The sequence below is a fragment of the Piliocolobus tephrosceles genome, chromosome 21, assembly GCF_002776525.5.
Source record: "Piliocolobus tephrosceles isolate RC106 chromosome 21, ASM277652v3, whole genome shotgun sequence".
Taxonomy (NCBI): Eukaryota; Metazoa; Chordata; class Mammalia; order Primates; family Cercopithecidae; genus Piliocolobus; species Piliocolobus tephrosceles.
In genome coordinates this window covers 47,919,265-47,935,847 of record NC_045454.1, presented here as the reverse complement: position 1 = coordinate 47,935,847, position 16,583 = coordinate 47,919,265, and the positions used below count along the sequence as shown (strand labels likewise).

The 16,583-nt window shown below is 50.5% G+C and overlaps 1 protein-coding gene across 1 annotated transcript; it reads left to right on the top strand.

Moving 5' to 3' along the window:
* The first annotated feature begins 11,141 nt into the window (after positions 1–11,141).
* On the top strand, positions 11,142–15,019 carry FEM1A (fem-1 homolog A). Its single transcript, XM_023185647.1, has one exon. It carries the CDS (start codon positions 11,310–11,312, stop codon positions 13,317–13,319), a length of 2,010 nt encoding a protein of 669 aa, XP_023041415.1. The 5' UTR covers positions 11,142–11,309; the 3' UTR covers positions 13,320–15,019.
* Positions 15,020–16,583: the final 1,564 nt, after the last annotated feature.

Below are 16,583 nucleotides of genomic sequence, written 5' to 3'. Positions count from 1 at the left end.
AAAAAAAAAAAAAAAAAAAAAGAGGTTGTTGTTTATGTCACTAACCTTCAGGTTGTTTGTTAAGTCAACTTACATATCTAGAGCAATCTGGAGCATTTCTTTCTTCCAAAGCTCTAACTAAAAAAAATCCCTGTCTAGGCTGGGCATGGTGGCTCACACCTGTAATCCCAGCACTTCTGGAGGCCGAGGTGGGCGGATCATGAGGCAGGAGATCGAAACCATCCGGTCTAACACGGTGAAACCTCGTCTCTACTAAAAATATAAAAAATTAGCTGGGTGTGGTGGTGGATGCCTGTAGTCCCAGCTACTCGGGAGGCTGAGGCTGGAGAGTGGTGTGAACCTGGGAGGTGGAGCTTGCAGTGAGCCGAGATTGTGCCACTGCACTCCAGCCTGGGTGACAGAGCAATACTCTATCTCAAAAAAAAAAAAAAAAAAATCCGTATCCATATGTCCATATTCAAAGACTAGCCTCGTCCATGAAGTATCTCCCAGCTTCCTCCTTCCCTCTCCAGCCAGATACAATTCATTCATTCTCCGGCTCGCGCATCCCCAGCCACACAGTCTAACTTGAGTTATTCTCCTCCCATCAGACTCTGGGCTCTTGAGAGCATCTGCTTGTTTACTGCTATATAACCAGGATCCAGCACACAGCCCAGCACATAGCAGGTGCTAAGAATATAAATAAATGTGGCTGAATGTATAAATGAATGAAGAAATGAAACAAAGATACATACTAATACCTTCAGGCTGTGCTACATTATATAAATCTATCTAGTCCCTTCAGGGAGTGGCAGACACACTGAGACTGTTTCTTAGAAACTAAACCATGTCATATCTTCCCAATGAACAGACAGTTCCCCAGAGAGGAAACAGACATTGTAAACAAACTCTTGGGGAACCGTGTGATTTGGTTAGTAATTATAGACAGGCAAATTAAAGCTACCAGCTAGCACATGGCACGATTCCAGTTACTATTACTGCACCACAGATGACCTCAAAATGTTCAGGCTTAAAACAATCATCATGGCTGGGTGGAGTGGCTCATGCCTGTAATCCCAGCACTTTGGGAGACCGAGGTGGGCAGATTGCTTGAGCTCAGGAGTTCGAGGCCAGCCTGGGCAACATAGTGAAACACTCTCTACACAAAAATACAAAAATTAGCTGGGCATGGTGGCACAGCCCTGTAGTCCCAGGTACTTGGAAGGCTGAGGTGGGAGAATTGCTTGAACCCAGGAGGCAGAGGTTGCACTGAGCTGAGATTGCGCCACTGCACTCCAGCCTGGGCAACAGAGACAGACCTTGTCTTTTTTTTTTTTTTTTTTTTTTTTTCTTATATGCTATGGATTCTGTAGGTCAGGAATTTGGGGCAAGGCTCCACTGGGAAGGTAGCCATTTGCCCAAGCCAAGGAGAGAGGCCTCAAGATAAATCAATCTTGCACATATCTTTCTTTTTTAAAAAATTATTATTATACTTTAAGTTCTAGGGTGCATGTGCACAACGTGCAGGTTTGTTACATATGTATACATGTGCCATGTTGGTGTGCTGCACCCATCAACTCGTCAGCACCCATCAACTCCTCATTTACGTCAGGTATAACTCCCAATGCCATCCCTCCCCCCTCCCCCCTCTTTCTTTTTTTAAATCAGGGTCTTGCTGTGTCACCCAGGCTGGAGTGCAGTGGTACAATCATAGCTCGCTGCAGCCTCCATCTCCTTGGGTCAAGATCCTCCCACCTCAGCCTCTCAAACAGCTGGGATCACAGGTGTACATCACTGTACCTGGCTAACTTTTAAAATTTTTTCATAGAGACGGGGTCTCGCTGCATTGCCCACACTAGTCTCGACCTCCTGGACTCAAGTAATCTTCTCATATCAGCCTCTCAAGAAGGTGGGACTGCAGGCTTGCCCTACCATACTCAGATCATTCTGCCCATATCTTGATCTTCTAGGCTCCAGAAATGTGGAAAAATAACTTTGTTTTTTTTTGTTTTTGTTTTTTGTTTTTTTTTGAGACGGAGTCTCGCTCTGTCACCCAGGCTGGAGTGCAGTGGCCGGATCTCAGCTCACTGCAAGCGCCGCCTCCTGGGCTTTCGCCATTCTCCTGCCTCAGCCTCCCGAGTAGCTGGGACTACAGGCGCCCGCCACCTCGTCCAGCTAGTTTTTTGTATTTTTTAGTAGAGACGGGGTTTCACTGTGTTAGCCAGGATGGTCTCGATCTCCTGACCTCGTGATCCACCCGTCTCAGCCTCCCAAAGTGCTGGGATTACAGGCTTGAGCCACCGCGCCCGGCCACTTTCTGTTGTTTAAGCCACTCAACCTGTGATATTTAGCTAACTAATACACTTACTCCTCTTCTCTTTTCTTTTCTTTCTTTTTTTTTTTTTTCGGATGGAATCTCGCTCCCGGGTTCAAGCAATTATCCTGTCTCAACCTCCTGAGTAGCTGGGACTGCAGGCATGCACCACCATACCCAGCTAATTTTTGTATTTTTAGTAGAGACGGGGTTTCACCATGTTGGCCAGGGTGGTCTTGATCTCTTGATCTTGTGATCTGCCTGCCTCAGCCCCCCAAAGTGCTATGATTACAGGCATGTGCCACCATGCACAGCTAATTTTTGTATTTTTAGTAGAGATGGGGTTTCGCCATGTTGGCCAGGGTGGTCTCGAACTCCTGACCTTGTTATCCACCCGCCTCGGCCTCCCAAAGTGCTGGGATTACAGGCGTGAGCTACCGCACCCAGCCGAGACCAGTGTTCTCAGTGAAGTAACTCAGTAATGAAAAACCAAATACTGTGTATTCTCACTTATAAGTGGGAGCTAAGCTATGGGTTTGCAAAGGCATACAGAGTAATATAATGGGTGGGACACGGTGACTCATGCCTGGAATCACAGCACTTTGGGAGGAGAAGGAGGGAGGACCATTTGAGCTCAGGAGTTTGAGACCAGCCTGGGTAATGCAGCAAGACCCCACATCTAAAAAAAAAAATTAGGCCGGGCGTGGTGGTTCACACCTGTAATCCCAGCACTTTGGGAGGCCAAGGCGGGTGGATCCCAAGGTCAGGAGATCAAGACTATCCTGGCTAACATGGTGAAACCCCGTCTCTACTAAAAGTATAAAAAATTTAGCCAGGCGTGGTGGCGGGCACCTGTAGTCCCAGCTACTCGGGAGGCTGAGGCAGGAGAATGGCGTGAACCCAGGAGGCGGAGCTTGCAGTGAGCTGAGATCATGCCACTGCACTCCAGCCTGGGTGACAGAGCGAGACTCCGTCTCAAAAAAAAAAAAAAAAATTAGCTGGGTGTTGTGGCACCTGCCTCTAGTCCCAGCTACTCAGAAGGCTGAGGTGGGAGGGTCACTTGAGCTCAGGAGTTCAAGCCTGCAGCGAGCTATGATTGCACCACTGCACTCCAGCCTGGACAACAGAGCAAGACTTTATCTCAAAAAATAAATAAATAAATAAAATGGTATAATGGACAGTGGAACTCAGAAGCGGGGAGAGAGTGGAGAGTGAGGGACAAAAAGCTACACACTGGGGCCAGACACTGTGGCTCACACCTGTAATCCCAGCACTTTGGGAGGCCAAGGTGGGTGGATGACCTGAGGTCAGGAGTTTGAGACCAGCCTGGCCAACATGGTGAAACCCTGTCTCTACTCAAAATACAAAAATTAGCCAGGCGTGGTGCCAGGTGCCTGTAATCACAGCTACTTGGGAGGCTGAGGCAGGAGAATCACTTGAGCCCAGCAGCTGGAGGTTGCAGTGAGCTGAGATTGCGCCACTGCACTTCAGCCTGGACAATAGAGCAAGACTCTGCCAAAAAAAAAAAAAAAAAAAGAATAAGAAGAAGAAAGAAAAGAAAAAAAGCAAAACAAGAAAACTGCATATTGGGTACAACGTACTGTACTTGGGTAATCTGTGCACTAAAACCTCAGGCTTCACCACTAGCCAATTCATCCATGTCACCAAAAACAAGTTGTGCTCCAAAAGCTATTGAAATTTTAAAAAATTTTTTTAAGGTTCCGTTTTGTTTTATTTTGCTCCCTGGTCTAGCTCAGCTCTGGAATCAGTGCAGACACACAATATCCTCTCAGTAAATATTTATGGAATAAATAAATCTGTCTCATCTTTGGCATTGCTATGATGGGGTCTATTTTGTCTTTTTCTCTATTTATCCGAGTGTTTAAAATATTTTTTTAATCAGAAAAAAAACGGAAGGCACCTTAGGATGAAAGCGCCCCCCTCCCAACCCCCAGTGGGGTTTAGCACGTCCCTCGCTGTCCCCATCACCTCCCTAGCCCGTGCAGGTGGCCTGGCCGTGGCTCTGCACGGGCAGTCGTGTTTAGGCGGCGCTGCAGCTAATGACACCCCGCTGTGTGTGCCTGGCTGGCCGCCCGAGATGTGCCTGTGCATGGCATGGGGACGTTTGCAAGCCTGGAGCCTGGCGCGGGGGCAGGTAGCGGGAGAACAGGCACGCAGATGGCAGAGGGGCTGGGGCGGAGACGCTTGCCTGGCGTGGGCCACAGTCACGACCCGATTGTAGCCCCCACTGTGTCTCTTCATAGTTGCATCCTTGGAAACCGGCGGGACTGCAGGAAAAAATTTAAAAACCAGATGAAGAAAAGAAAGCGGTGGAGATCTCCAGAATGCGCCAGTGCCGCAGAGCTGTAGTCAGGGTGGTGCTGTGGTTAGAATGTGCTTCCTGGGGTGATGCTTTTATTCATTCCACAGATATTTATTATTATTATTATTATTAATGTATTTTCATTTTTTATTTTATTTTATTTTTGAGACGGAGTCTCCCTCTGTTGCCCAGGCTGGAGTGCAGTGGCGCGATCTCGGCTCACCACAACCTCTGCCTCCCAGGTTCAAGTGATTCTTGTGCCTCAGCCTCCCAGGTAGCTGGGATGACAGACGTGCACCACCACGCCTGGTTAATTTTTGTATTTTTAGTAGAGACGGGGTTTCTCCACGTTGGTCAGGCTGGTCTCAAACTCCTGACCTCAGGTGATCCACCCGCTTCAGCCTCCCAAATTGCTGGGATTCCAGACGTGAGCCACCGTGCCTGGCTTCCTCAGATATTTATTCAGCACCTACTCTGTTCTAGAAACGGGAACACAGCAGTGAACACAACAGAGAAGAGTCCCTGAACAAACATTCTCAAGTATGTAAATCATACAGCAGGCTAGGTTAGACAGTGATGTATGCTATGGGGGGAAAAATAGGCTGAAAGGATCCTCCCGCCTCAGCCTCCCAAAATGCTGGGATTATAGGTGTGAGCCACAGTGCTCAGCTTTAATTTTCCTTTTTTTTTTTAGCAAGCTCCGCCCCCTGGGTTTACGCCATTCTCCTGCCTCAGCCTCCGGAGGAGCTGGGACCACAGGTACCCGCCACCTCGCCCGGCTCGTTTTTTGTATTTTTTAGTAGAGACGGGGTTTCACCGTGTTAGCCAGGATGGTCTCGATCTCCTGACCTCGTGATCCGCCTGTCTCGGCCTCCCAGAGTGCTGGGATTACAGGCTTGAGCCACCGCGCCCGGCCTCAGCTTTAATTTTCAATATTGGCCATGATTAATAACTGGTCGGAAAAAAAAATCCTGAAAATTTAACAATCAGCTCTTGTGAGCCAGTTTACACCAACATACCAACATACGCACACTCTGGAGGGGTATATTGTTTTGTTCGTTTGTTTTGTTTTGTTTTTTTGAGATGGAGTCTCTCTGTCACCCAGGCTGGAGTTCACTGGCATGATCTTGGCTCACTGCAACTTCCCAGAGAGTTGGAGGGAGAGAGGAGGTTGGAGGGAGGAGGTTTGCTGGTCTTTAGCATTTACCCATTTCCCGCGGTGTCAATACTCAGGCCAAGGATGATTTCCAGCTACCACCAAGAAGCCATAGAACAGGATATGGGGGGTGGATGCAGGGCCCACACCTGTAATCCCAGCACTTTGGGAGGCTGAGGCGGGTGGAACACAATGTCAAGAGATAGAGATCATCCTGGCCAACATAGTGAAATCCCATCTCTACTAAAAATACGAAAATTAATGGCGTGGTGGTGGGTGTCTGTAATCCCAGCTACTCAGGAGGCTGAGGCAGGAGAATCGTTTGAACCTGGGAGGTGGAGGTTACAGTGAGCTGAGATCACACCACTGCACTCCAGCCTGGCAACACAGCAAGACTCCATCTTAACAAACAAACAAACAAAAAACAGGATAGTCAGAAGGAATGTGCAGGAGTACCCCGGCACACAGTATCCCAGTACCACTGGGCAGGTGCAGTGGACTTAAATAACCCAGGAAACATAGAACAGAGTAGGACATAGTAACAAAAACAGTGAATTTGTAAGCATTTGTTATTTGTTACCTTTGTTTTTTTGTTGTTGTTGTGTTTGGGGTTTTTTTTGTTTTGTTTTGTTTTGTTTTGTTTTGTTTTGTTTTGTTTTTGAGAGAGAGTCTCACTCTGTCGCCCAGGCTGGAGTCCAGTGGTGCCATTTTGGCTCACCACAACCTCCAATTCCCCAGTTCCAGCCATTCTCCTGCCTCAGCCTCCAGAGTAGCTGCGAATGCAGGCACCTGCCACCATGCCCAGCTAATTTTTGTATTTTTAGTAGAGACAGGGTTTCACCATGTTGGCCAGGCGAGTCTTGAACTCCTGACCTCAGGTGATCCATCTGCCTCAGGCTCCCAAAGTGCTGGGATTACAGGAGTGAGCTACCACGCTTGGCCTACAAAGCACTTTTTAAATTATTTATTTATTATTATTATTTTCTGAGACAGAGTCTGGATCTGTCACCCAGGCTGGTGTGCAGTGGCACGATCTTGGCTCACTGCAACCTCTGTTTCCCGGGTTCAAGCAATTTTCCTGCCTCAGCCTCCTGAGTAGTTGGGATTACAGGTGCCCACCACCACGCCGGCTAATTTTCATAGTTTTAGTAGAGACGGCGTTTCACCGTGCTGGCCAGGCTGGTCTCGAACTCCTGACCTCAGGTGATCCGCCTGCCTCAGCCTCCCAAAGTTCTGGGATTGCAGACGTGAGCCAATGCACCTGGCCACAAAGCACTTTTAGCCATGTTTTCTCTCTCACACTCCTGCGTTCTCATTTTATAGATGAGAAAGCTGCATTCAGGGAGCTTGGGCCGCTGTTTGAAGTCATGCCGCTGTTTGACCGTGGACCTGGTTGTTGAATCCAGGAATTCAGCTTTTTAGAATTAACCTCTTGTCTGTGTTGAGAGGCAAATGGTTCATAAAGTATTTTCACGAGAACTTTTAGCCTCCCTACGGTGCCAAACACTATAAGAGGCAAAAAGAGTGTCCCAGGGGTTGACCAAGGTCCATCTGGCTGGAGCTTCTCATGTCCCCAAATGGTCTTATGGCCAGTCCCAGGTGCACTGTGGAAGCCTCAAAAGTACACATTTAACATGCAACTTTAAGCTGCTGCCTTATTATTGGATCACATTCCCTCTAGTGAACTAATTTTTAAAATAAATCCCACAATTACTTCATGCAAAGAACAATTATATTGCAAGATGTTGCCATCTGTGGAAGGACATTAAAACACAATGAAGTGGCCGGGCATGGTGGCTCACGCCTGTAACGCCAGCACTTTGGGAGGCCGAGGTGGGTGGATCACTTAAGGCCAGGAGTTCAAGACCAGCCTTGCCAACATGGTGAAACCCCATTTCCACTAAAAATACAAAAATTAGCTGGGTGTTGTGGTGCATGCTTGTAGTCCCAGCTACTTGGGAAGCTGAGGCAGGAGAATTGCTTGAACCTGGGAGGTGGAGGTTGCAGCGAGTCAAGGTCGCACCATTGTATTCCAGCCTGGACAACAAGAGTGAAACTCTGTCTCAAAAAAAAAAAAAAAAAAAATTACTTTGGGGTGTGCGTATGTATATTTCAAATGGTTGAATTGTTCATTAATAACATTTCAAATATGCTATGAAATCCTATTTGGAGGCATTTCTTCATGTTGTACCACACACGAGAAAGCATCAAAAAAGAATTGGTGGCCAGGCGAGGTGGCTCACGCCTGTAATCCCAGCACTTTCCAGCACTTTGGGAGGCTGAGGTGGGCGGATCATGAGGTCAGGAGTTTGAGACCAGTCTGACCAATATGGAGAAACCCTGTCTCTACTAAAAATACACTATTAGCTGGGTGTGGTGGCGCATGCCTGTAATCCCAGCTATTTGGGAGGTTGAGGCAGGAGAATTGCTTGAACCTGGGAGGTGGAGATTGTAGTGAGCCAAGATTGCACCATTGCATTCCAGCCTGGGCAACAAGAGTGAAACTCCATCTCAAAAAAAAAGAAAAGAAAAGAAAAGAAAAAAAAAGAATACTTGGGCCGGGCGTGGTGGCTCACGCCTATAATCCCAGCACTTTGGGAGGCCAAGACGGGCGGATCACGAAGTCAGGAGATGGAGACCATCCTGGCTAACACAGTGAAACCCCGTCTCTACTAAAAAATACAAAAAACTAGCCGGGCGAGGTGGCGGGCGCCTGTAGTCCCAGCTACTCGGGAGACTGAGGCAGGAGAATGGCGTAAACCCGGGAGGCGGAGCTTGCAGTGAGCTGAGATCCGGCCACTGCACTCCAGCCTGGGTGACAGAGCGAGTCCGTCTCAAAAAAAAAAAAAAAAGAATACTTGCACTCCTAGGCATTACCCAAGAGAAATGAAAACATATTTCCACACAAAGACCTGTACGCAGAAGTTTACAGCAGCTTTATTTGTAACCATCTAAAACTGGAAAAAACCATCACGTAAGGGATAAAAGAATGGTGCTCATTCTTGCCATGGAATACAGCTCCATATAAAAGGCAACGAGCCACTAATACACGCAACAGCATAGTTGCATCTTGAATGCATTGTGCTGAATGAAAGCAGCAGACCCCAGAGGCTGCCTATTGCATTTTTCCATTTCTATGCTGTTATTATGAAATGCAGAGAACAGATCAGCAGTTACTAGTGGCTGTGGGTGGACAAAGGCGTTGACAAAAAGGGCATGATACAACATTCTTTTTTTCTTTTTTTTTTTTTTGAGATGGAGCCTTGCTCTGTCGCCCAGGCTGGAGTGCAGTGATGCAATCTCGGCTCACTACAAACTCCGCCTCCCGGGTTCAAGCCCTTCTCCTGCCTCAGCTTCCTGAGTAGCTGGGACTACAGGCGCCCGCCACCATGTCCGGCTAATTTTTTGTATTTTTAGTAGAGACAGGGTTTCACCGTATTAGCCAGGATGGTCTCGATCTCCTGACATCATGATCCGCCCGTCTTGGCCTCCCAAAGTGCTGGGATTACAGGCTTGAGCCACCGCGCCCGGCCAGAGATGGGGTTTCACCGTGTTCGCCAGGATGGTCTTGATCTCCTGACCTCGTGATCCACCCGCCTTGGCCTCCCAAAGTTCTGGGATTACAGGCATGAGCCACCGCTCCCAGCCAGCATGAGATAACATTCTGAATGAAGATGCTGTTGAACATCTCAGTTGTGATACTGGCTACATAACTGCATGTTTGTCACACCTGTTCTATTTATTTATTTTCATTTATTTATCTTGGAGACAGGGTCTCCCTCTGTCACCCAGGCTGAAGTGCAATGGTGCAATCACGGCTCACTGCAGCCTTGACCACATAGGTTCAAGCGATCCTCCCACTTCAGCTTCCTGAATAGCTGAGACAACAGGTGCACGCTACCACGCCTGGCTAATTTTTGTATTTTTGTAGAGATGGGCTATGTTTCCCACGTGGGTCTCGAATTTCTGGGTTCAAGCAATCCTCCCACCTCAGCCTCCCAAAGTGCTGAAATTACCGGTGTGAGTGACCTTGCCTAGCCAAACCTGTCCTCTTTATTAAAAATGCATTTTACTGTATATATATTACACCTCGAATAAACTTTAAAAATAAAGAATTCGGGCCACCAAAGATTTCTGTCTCATAATTCACTGCTGTCAAAAAAATGCCAGGAAATGGATCACCTTACAACTGCTAGAATAGCTATTATCAAAAAGATGAAAGGTACCAAATGTTGGCAAGGATTTGAAGAGAACATCTACACACTACTGATGGTAATTTTAATTAGTATAGCCATTATGGAAAATGGTATGGAAGTTCCAAAGAAAAATTTAAAAATAGAACTACTAGATGATCCAGCAATCCCACTTCTGGGTATTTATCCAAAGGAATTGAAATCAGCATGTCAGGCCAGGCACAGGGGCTCACGCCTGTAATCCTAGCACTTTGGGAGGACAAGGCGGGGGGATCGCCTAAGGCCAGGAGTTCGAGATCATCCTGGCCAACATGGTGAAACCCCGTCTCTACTAAAAAATACAAAAATTAGCTGGGCGTGGTGGCGGGCGCCTGTAGTCCCAGCTACTCGGGAGGCTGAGGCACCAGAATCGCTTGAACCCGGGAGGTGGATGTTGCAGTGAGCCGAGACTGCATCACTGCATTCCAGCTGGGCGACAGAGCGAGACTCTGTCTCAAAAACAAAAATAAAAAACAAAAAATTCCCACGAAGTTATTGAAAGATAAGAAATAATTACGTAAATAAAATAAAGGAAGGAAATTCTGACACATGCTAGGATATAAATAAATGTATGTAAATGAATGAATGAATAAATGAATGGGGGAATAAGAAGTGAGCGCGTGATTTTTCACCCTTATCGCTCCCTGTTCTCCCGGCTCAAAACGCTTTCGCCCTGCCTGGCTTTTCGGCCTCCTCCTGGCGCCCCCTGCCGGTGGGCCGCTCGCCTATGCTCCAATTCCGAATCATGACTAGCTCCCTCTGGCCAAGCTTGGCCTTCGGTCTAGGTCCTGATTGGCTCAGAGTCGCTCGCCATGCCTTTTAGGAAATGTAGTCCTTAAGGGCATCGCGCGGGCTTTTTCCATAGGCTCTGACGTAGAGACAGCCACGGGAAGTACGTCACCAAATTTCGCCGCTTCCCACAAGCTAGGTCGTGTGGCGCTGCATGACGGGAATTGTAGTCCTCAAATTACTAACTTCCCTGGCCATGTACTGGAACTGGAACGCCAATTCCCATCATGCCGCGCGCTCACAGCTCGCAGGGGGCTGTCCTGTGGCCTTTTTGGGCAGTGTAGTCTTAATCCCCCATGATTCCTTCTTTGTTCTATGGAGTGGGCCCGCGCAGAGGACTCCATTTCCCGGCGTGCTCCCACTTGTCGGGTCGCGGCAGCCATTTTGTTCCGCCCGAGGAACCCCTAAGATGGCGGCGAGGGAGACGGTGAAGGTTGCCTCCTGCCCGTCCGGGCTCTGATCCTCTGTCTCCCCGTCCTCCGGCGGCCGGCCCATGGCCTGGCGGAGGCCCGAACCATGGACCTCCGCACCGCCGTGTACAACGCTGCCCGTGACGGCAAGCTGCAGCTGCTCCAGAAGCTGCTCAGCGGCCGGAGCCGGGAGGAACTGGACGAGCTGACGGGCGAGGTGGCCGGCGGGGGGACGCCGCTGCTCATCGCCGCCCGCTACGGCCACCTGGATGTGGTGGAGTACCTGGTGGACCGGTGCGGCGCGAGCGTGGAGGCCGGTGGCTCGGTGCACTTCGATGGCGAGACCATCGAGGGCGCGCCGCCGCTGTGGGCCGCCTCCGCTGCCGGCCACCTGGACGTGGTGCGGAGCCTGCTGCGCCGCGGGGCCTCGGTGAACCGCACCACGCGCACCAACTCCACGCCCCTGCGCGCCGCCTGCTTCGACGGCCACCTGGAGGTGGTGCGCTACCTGGTCGGCGAGCACCAGGCCGACCTTGAGGTGGCCAACCGGCACGGCCACACGTGCCTCATGATCTCGTGCTACAAGGGCCATCGTGAGATCGCCCGCTACCTGCTGGAGCAGGGCGCCCAGGTGAACCGGCGCAGCGCCAAGGGCAACACGGCCCTGCACGATTGCGCCGAGTCCGGCAGCCTGGAGATCCTGCAGCTGCTGCTGGGGTGCAAGGCCCGCATGGAACGTGACGGCTACGGCATGACCCCGCTGCTCGCGGCCAGTGTGACGGGCCACACCAACATTGTGGAGTACCTCATCCAGGAGCAGCCCGGCCAGGAGCAGATCGCAGGGGGAGAGGCTCAGCCTGGGCTGCCCCAAGAAGGCCCCTCTACCAGCCAGGGGTGTGCGCAGCCTCAGGGGGCTCCATGCTGCAGCTCCTCCCCGGAGGAACCACTGAACGGGGAATCTTACGAAAGCTGCTGTCCCACCAGCAGGGAAGCTGCCGTGGAAGCCTTGGAATTGCTGGGAGCTACGTATGTGGATAAGAAACGAGATCTGCTTGGGGCCCTCAAACACTGGAGGCGGGCCATGGAGCTGCGTCACCAGGGGGGCGAGTACCTGCCCAAACCGGAGCCCCCACAGCTGGTCCTGGCCTATGACTATTCCAGGGAGGTCAACACCACCGAGGAGCTGGAGGCGCTGATCACCGACCCGGATGAGATGCGCATGCAGGCCCTGTTGATCCGGGAGCGCATCCTCGGTCCCTCGCACCCCGACACTTCCTATTATATCCGTTACAGGGGCGCGGTGTATGCCGACTCGGGCAATTTCGAGCGCTGCATCCGCTTGTGGAAGTACGCCCTGGACATGCAACAGACCAACCTGGAGCCTCTGAGCCCCATGACCGCCAGCAGCTTCCTCTCCTTCGCGGAACTCTTCTCCTACGTGCTACAGGACCGGGCCGCCAAGGGCAGTCTGGGCACCCAGATCGGCTTTGCAGACCTCATGGGGGTCCTCACCAAAGGGGTCCGGGAAGTGGAACGGGCCCTGCAGCTGCCCAGGGAGCCCGGAGACTCGGCCCAGTTCACCAAGGCGCTGGCCATCATCCTCCACCTGCTCTACCTGCTAGAGAAAGTGGAGTGCACCCCCAGCCAGGAGCACCTGAAGCACCAGACCGTCTACCGCCTGCTCAAGTGCGCCCCCAGGGGCAAGAACGGCTTCACCCCTCTGCACATGGCTGTGGACAAGGACACCACAAACGTGGGCCGCTACCCCGTGGGCAGATTCCCCTCCCTGCACGTGGTCAAAGTGCTGCTCGACTGCGGGGCCGACCCGGACAGCAGGGATTTTGACAACAACACCCCACTACACATAGCAGCCCAGAACAACTGCCCGGCCATCATGAATGCCCTGATCGAAGCAGGGGCCCACATGGACGCCACCAACGCCTTCAAGAAGACGGCCTACGAGCTGCTGGACGAGAAGCTGCTGGCCAGGGGCACCATGCAGCCCTTCAACTACGTTACCCTGCAGTGCCTTGCGGCCCGGGCCCTGGATAAGAACAAGATCCCTTACAAGGGCTTCATCCCGGAAGATCTGGAGGCATTCATTGAACTGCACTGACCTGCCCAGAACGTCTGTACCCTCACCTCTCCACTCTCCTGCTGAAAGGCGGGAAATCGGGCTGGGATGTAGCAGATGCTCATTCTTGCCTCCTTCCGGCACCAATCAGGAGAAGGGTTCTTCCGCCTCCCATCCCTTTACCTGCAGAGAGGGTGGGAGGTGTTAGCAAGCCTTTGGTGCTAGAAGCCTTCAGGGTCACGTGCTAAAAGGACAGTCTTTCTCCAGGAGCCCGCTCACTCATTCTGAGTCAGGAAAAGACCCAAGACCTTCCCCACATCCTGTCTGCCTGGGTTACAGAGGCCTTTGCCTCATTACCCTAGAGGTGGAGGGACCGAAGCCATTGCGTTCCTTCCCTGCCAGAAACACAGGAAGAAGTTGAGGACGGTCTTCCTTCCCTTGCCCCTTTATGTGGCCGGATAACTCCAGCTGCCAAATACAGTGTTAGGACTGGGGGCTCCCGAGATGAGAGTTTGAAAGTCGGGGAATGAGCCCACCTCTCATTTCTTCCAGAACGATCACGCCCTGCTCCCGTGCCACCGTAGTCCCTGGCAGACAGGCAGGGCTCTGCTCAGGGCAGCCTGCCACTTGCATAGCTTTCGGTTGGTTTGGTGTTCTGTTTATTTAATAAGTGGGCAGGTTGCAAGCATTGCACAGAAGTTCTGAGATTTTACTGCCTTTTTTTTTTTTTTTTTTTAAAGAAAGTTGTTTGTTGGACTCCATAAGTGAATTTCAAGCAGTGAGGATTTTGTGGTGCCTGAGATGGCCGAGGCCACAGGAGTGAGCTGTATGTGTGAGGAATCTGGTGAGCGAGATAAAAGTCCATGGGTGTCGACCCCTAAAACACGGGCGCCCGTACATTTTTATACATCTCCACTCTACCGCCTTTTACAGGCTTTCCGATTTTACAGGCCTTTCCAATTTTCCATTCTCATTAGAAAGAGAACTGTTCTTCCAAGCAGAAATCAGGAGTGATCACAAAGCCTGACAACACTTTGCCACCCAGCAAGAACTGGCACAATTGGTTTGGGTCTGCATTGCCATCGTGCCCGAGTTAAAACTATAGGCCACTCTGCCTTGCAAGCCTCACGTGGCCTCTGATTTCATTGTGGGTGCATCTACAGGTGGCCCGGGCTGTTTTTTCAGCTGCTCCGAGGATTGGGACCCAAGTCATCACGAAAAGGGCCCAAGTACAGTCTTAATGTGATAAATCCACTAGCTAAGACGTTGAGTGCCAAGACCAGCCTTCCAGCCGAGCTTTGGACAAAGTCTCAGGTTCCCATGTCTCAGGGTGAGGTGCTGGGGCTGCCAGAGGACCTGCCCCAGCAAGATTTTTCTCAAGAGCGAGACTCCATCAGCCCGGGCAGACGGGAGCAGGTTCTTGGCCGGCATAGACAGCAGCAAACAGCAGAAGGGAGGCCATTCTCACTACATCCTCCCTGCAGTAGCCAGGCCCTTAGGAGGAGCAGCAGCCGGGGGTGTCCAGAAACGTCCTGTCCCTGGATGGAAACTAGGTCTCGTTTGGATTTTTTTTTTTTTTTTGCCGTGTTAGGAAATTATTTATTTATTTGCAAGACAGGTTTTAACTTAACTCAGCCAAGGTGGGAAATGGCATCTCCATCCCTTCCAAAGCACAGAGCACAGAAATGAGGCCGTTTACTCCGCGCTGGTGTTTAAGTCATTAAAAAGATATTGGAAGAGAATCGCCTGATGCGTCCTTGGCATGGGTCAACTGGGGAAGTGGATGGTGGGTGGATCCGTCCATGGCATTGGTCTGAGTGAACAGAGAACTCTAGGACCACCTCCCCTAGCCAGAGGGGTTTCTGTGTTATATACTGGGGCTTATTTTATTTTAATTACTTTTTTTTTGAGACAGAGTCTCGCCCTGTCACCCAGGCTGGAGTACAATGGCATGATCTCAGCTCACTGCAACCTCCACCTCCCGGGTTCAAACGATTCTCCTGCCTCAGCCTCCTGAGTAGCTGAGATTACAAGCACCTGCCACCATGCCCAGCTAATTTTTGTATTTTCCGTAGACGCAGGTTTTGGCATGTTGGCCAGGCTGGTCTCAAACTCCTGGACTCAAGCGATCCTCCCACCTCGGCCTCCCAAAGTGCTGGGAATACAAGCATGAACCACTGCACCTGGCCTCTATGTTATATACTGGGGCTTTGTGTAAAATTTCGTTTGAAAAACAGTATGTTGCTGTTAAAAAAAAAAAAAAAAAAAAAAGCCTGGGCAACATAGTGAGAGCCTGTCTTTACAAAAATAAAAAATAGTCTGGGTATGGTGATTCACATCTGTAATCTCAGCACCCTGGGAAGCCTAGGCAACATAGTAAGACCTCTGTATCTACAATTTTTTTTTTTTTTTTAGACGGAGTCTCGCTCTGTCACCCAGGCTGAAGTGCAGTGGCGCCATCTCAGCTCACTGCAACCTCCGCCTCCCGGGTTCAAGCGATTCTCCTGCCTCAGTCTCCCAAGCAGCTGGGACTACCGGCATACACCACCATGCCCAGCCTCTAGAACTAATTTTTAAAAGTAACCAGGAATGGTGGCATGCACCTGTAATCCCAGCTACTTCAGAGGCTGAGGTGGGAGGATCACGAGGCTAGGAGGTTGAGGCCGCCGTGAGCCATGACTGCACCACTGCACTCTCACCTGAGTGACCAAAAAAAAAAAAAAAAAAAAGGGAAAACCACTCACTTAGTCCAAACCCCTGCTTTTGGGTAGGGTTACCTCTAGAAGGAAAGGGTGGTTCCTTTAAGGTGGGGAGAATGAAGTTCACAGGAAGCCTCCCTCAGGAGGGGCTGGTGCCTGAGGAGCTGGGACAGGGACGGTGGAGAACTGTGTGTTGGTGTTTGTGTTTTGGTCAAACCGAGCCTGCTTTCCAGCAAGACTCACCGATGAAGCCTTTGGTGAACTTGGATTTCCTAGAGCTGGTTCAGGCTTAATGAGGAAAATCCCCCTTCCCTTTTTCTTTTTTTTTTTTTTTCCTTTCGAGATGGAGTCTTGCTCTGTCACCCAGGCTGGAGTGCAGGGGTACAATCTTGGCAGCCTCCGCTTCCTGGGTTCAAGCAATTCTCCTGCCTCAGCCCCCCGAGTAGCTGGGATTACAGGCGTGCACCACCACACCTGGCCTAATTTTTGTATTTTTAATAGAGACAGGGTTTCACCACTTTGGCCAGGCTGGTCTCAAATTCCTAACCTCAAATGATCCACCCGCCTCAGCCTCCCAAAGTGCTAGGATTATAGGCATGAGCCACCA

What these genes read in the sequence shown, in the direction of transcription:
- FEM1A (XM_023185647.1), top strand. Translation starts at nt 11,310, where the DNA reads ATGGACCTCCGCACCGCCGTGTACAACGCTGCCCGTGACGGCAAGCTG.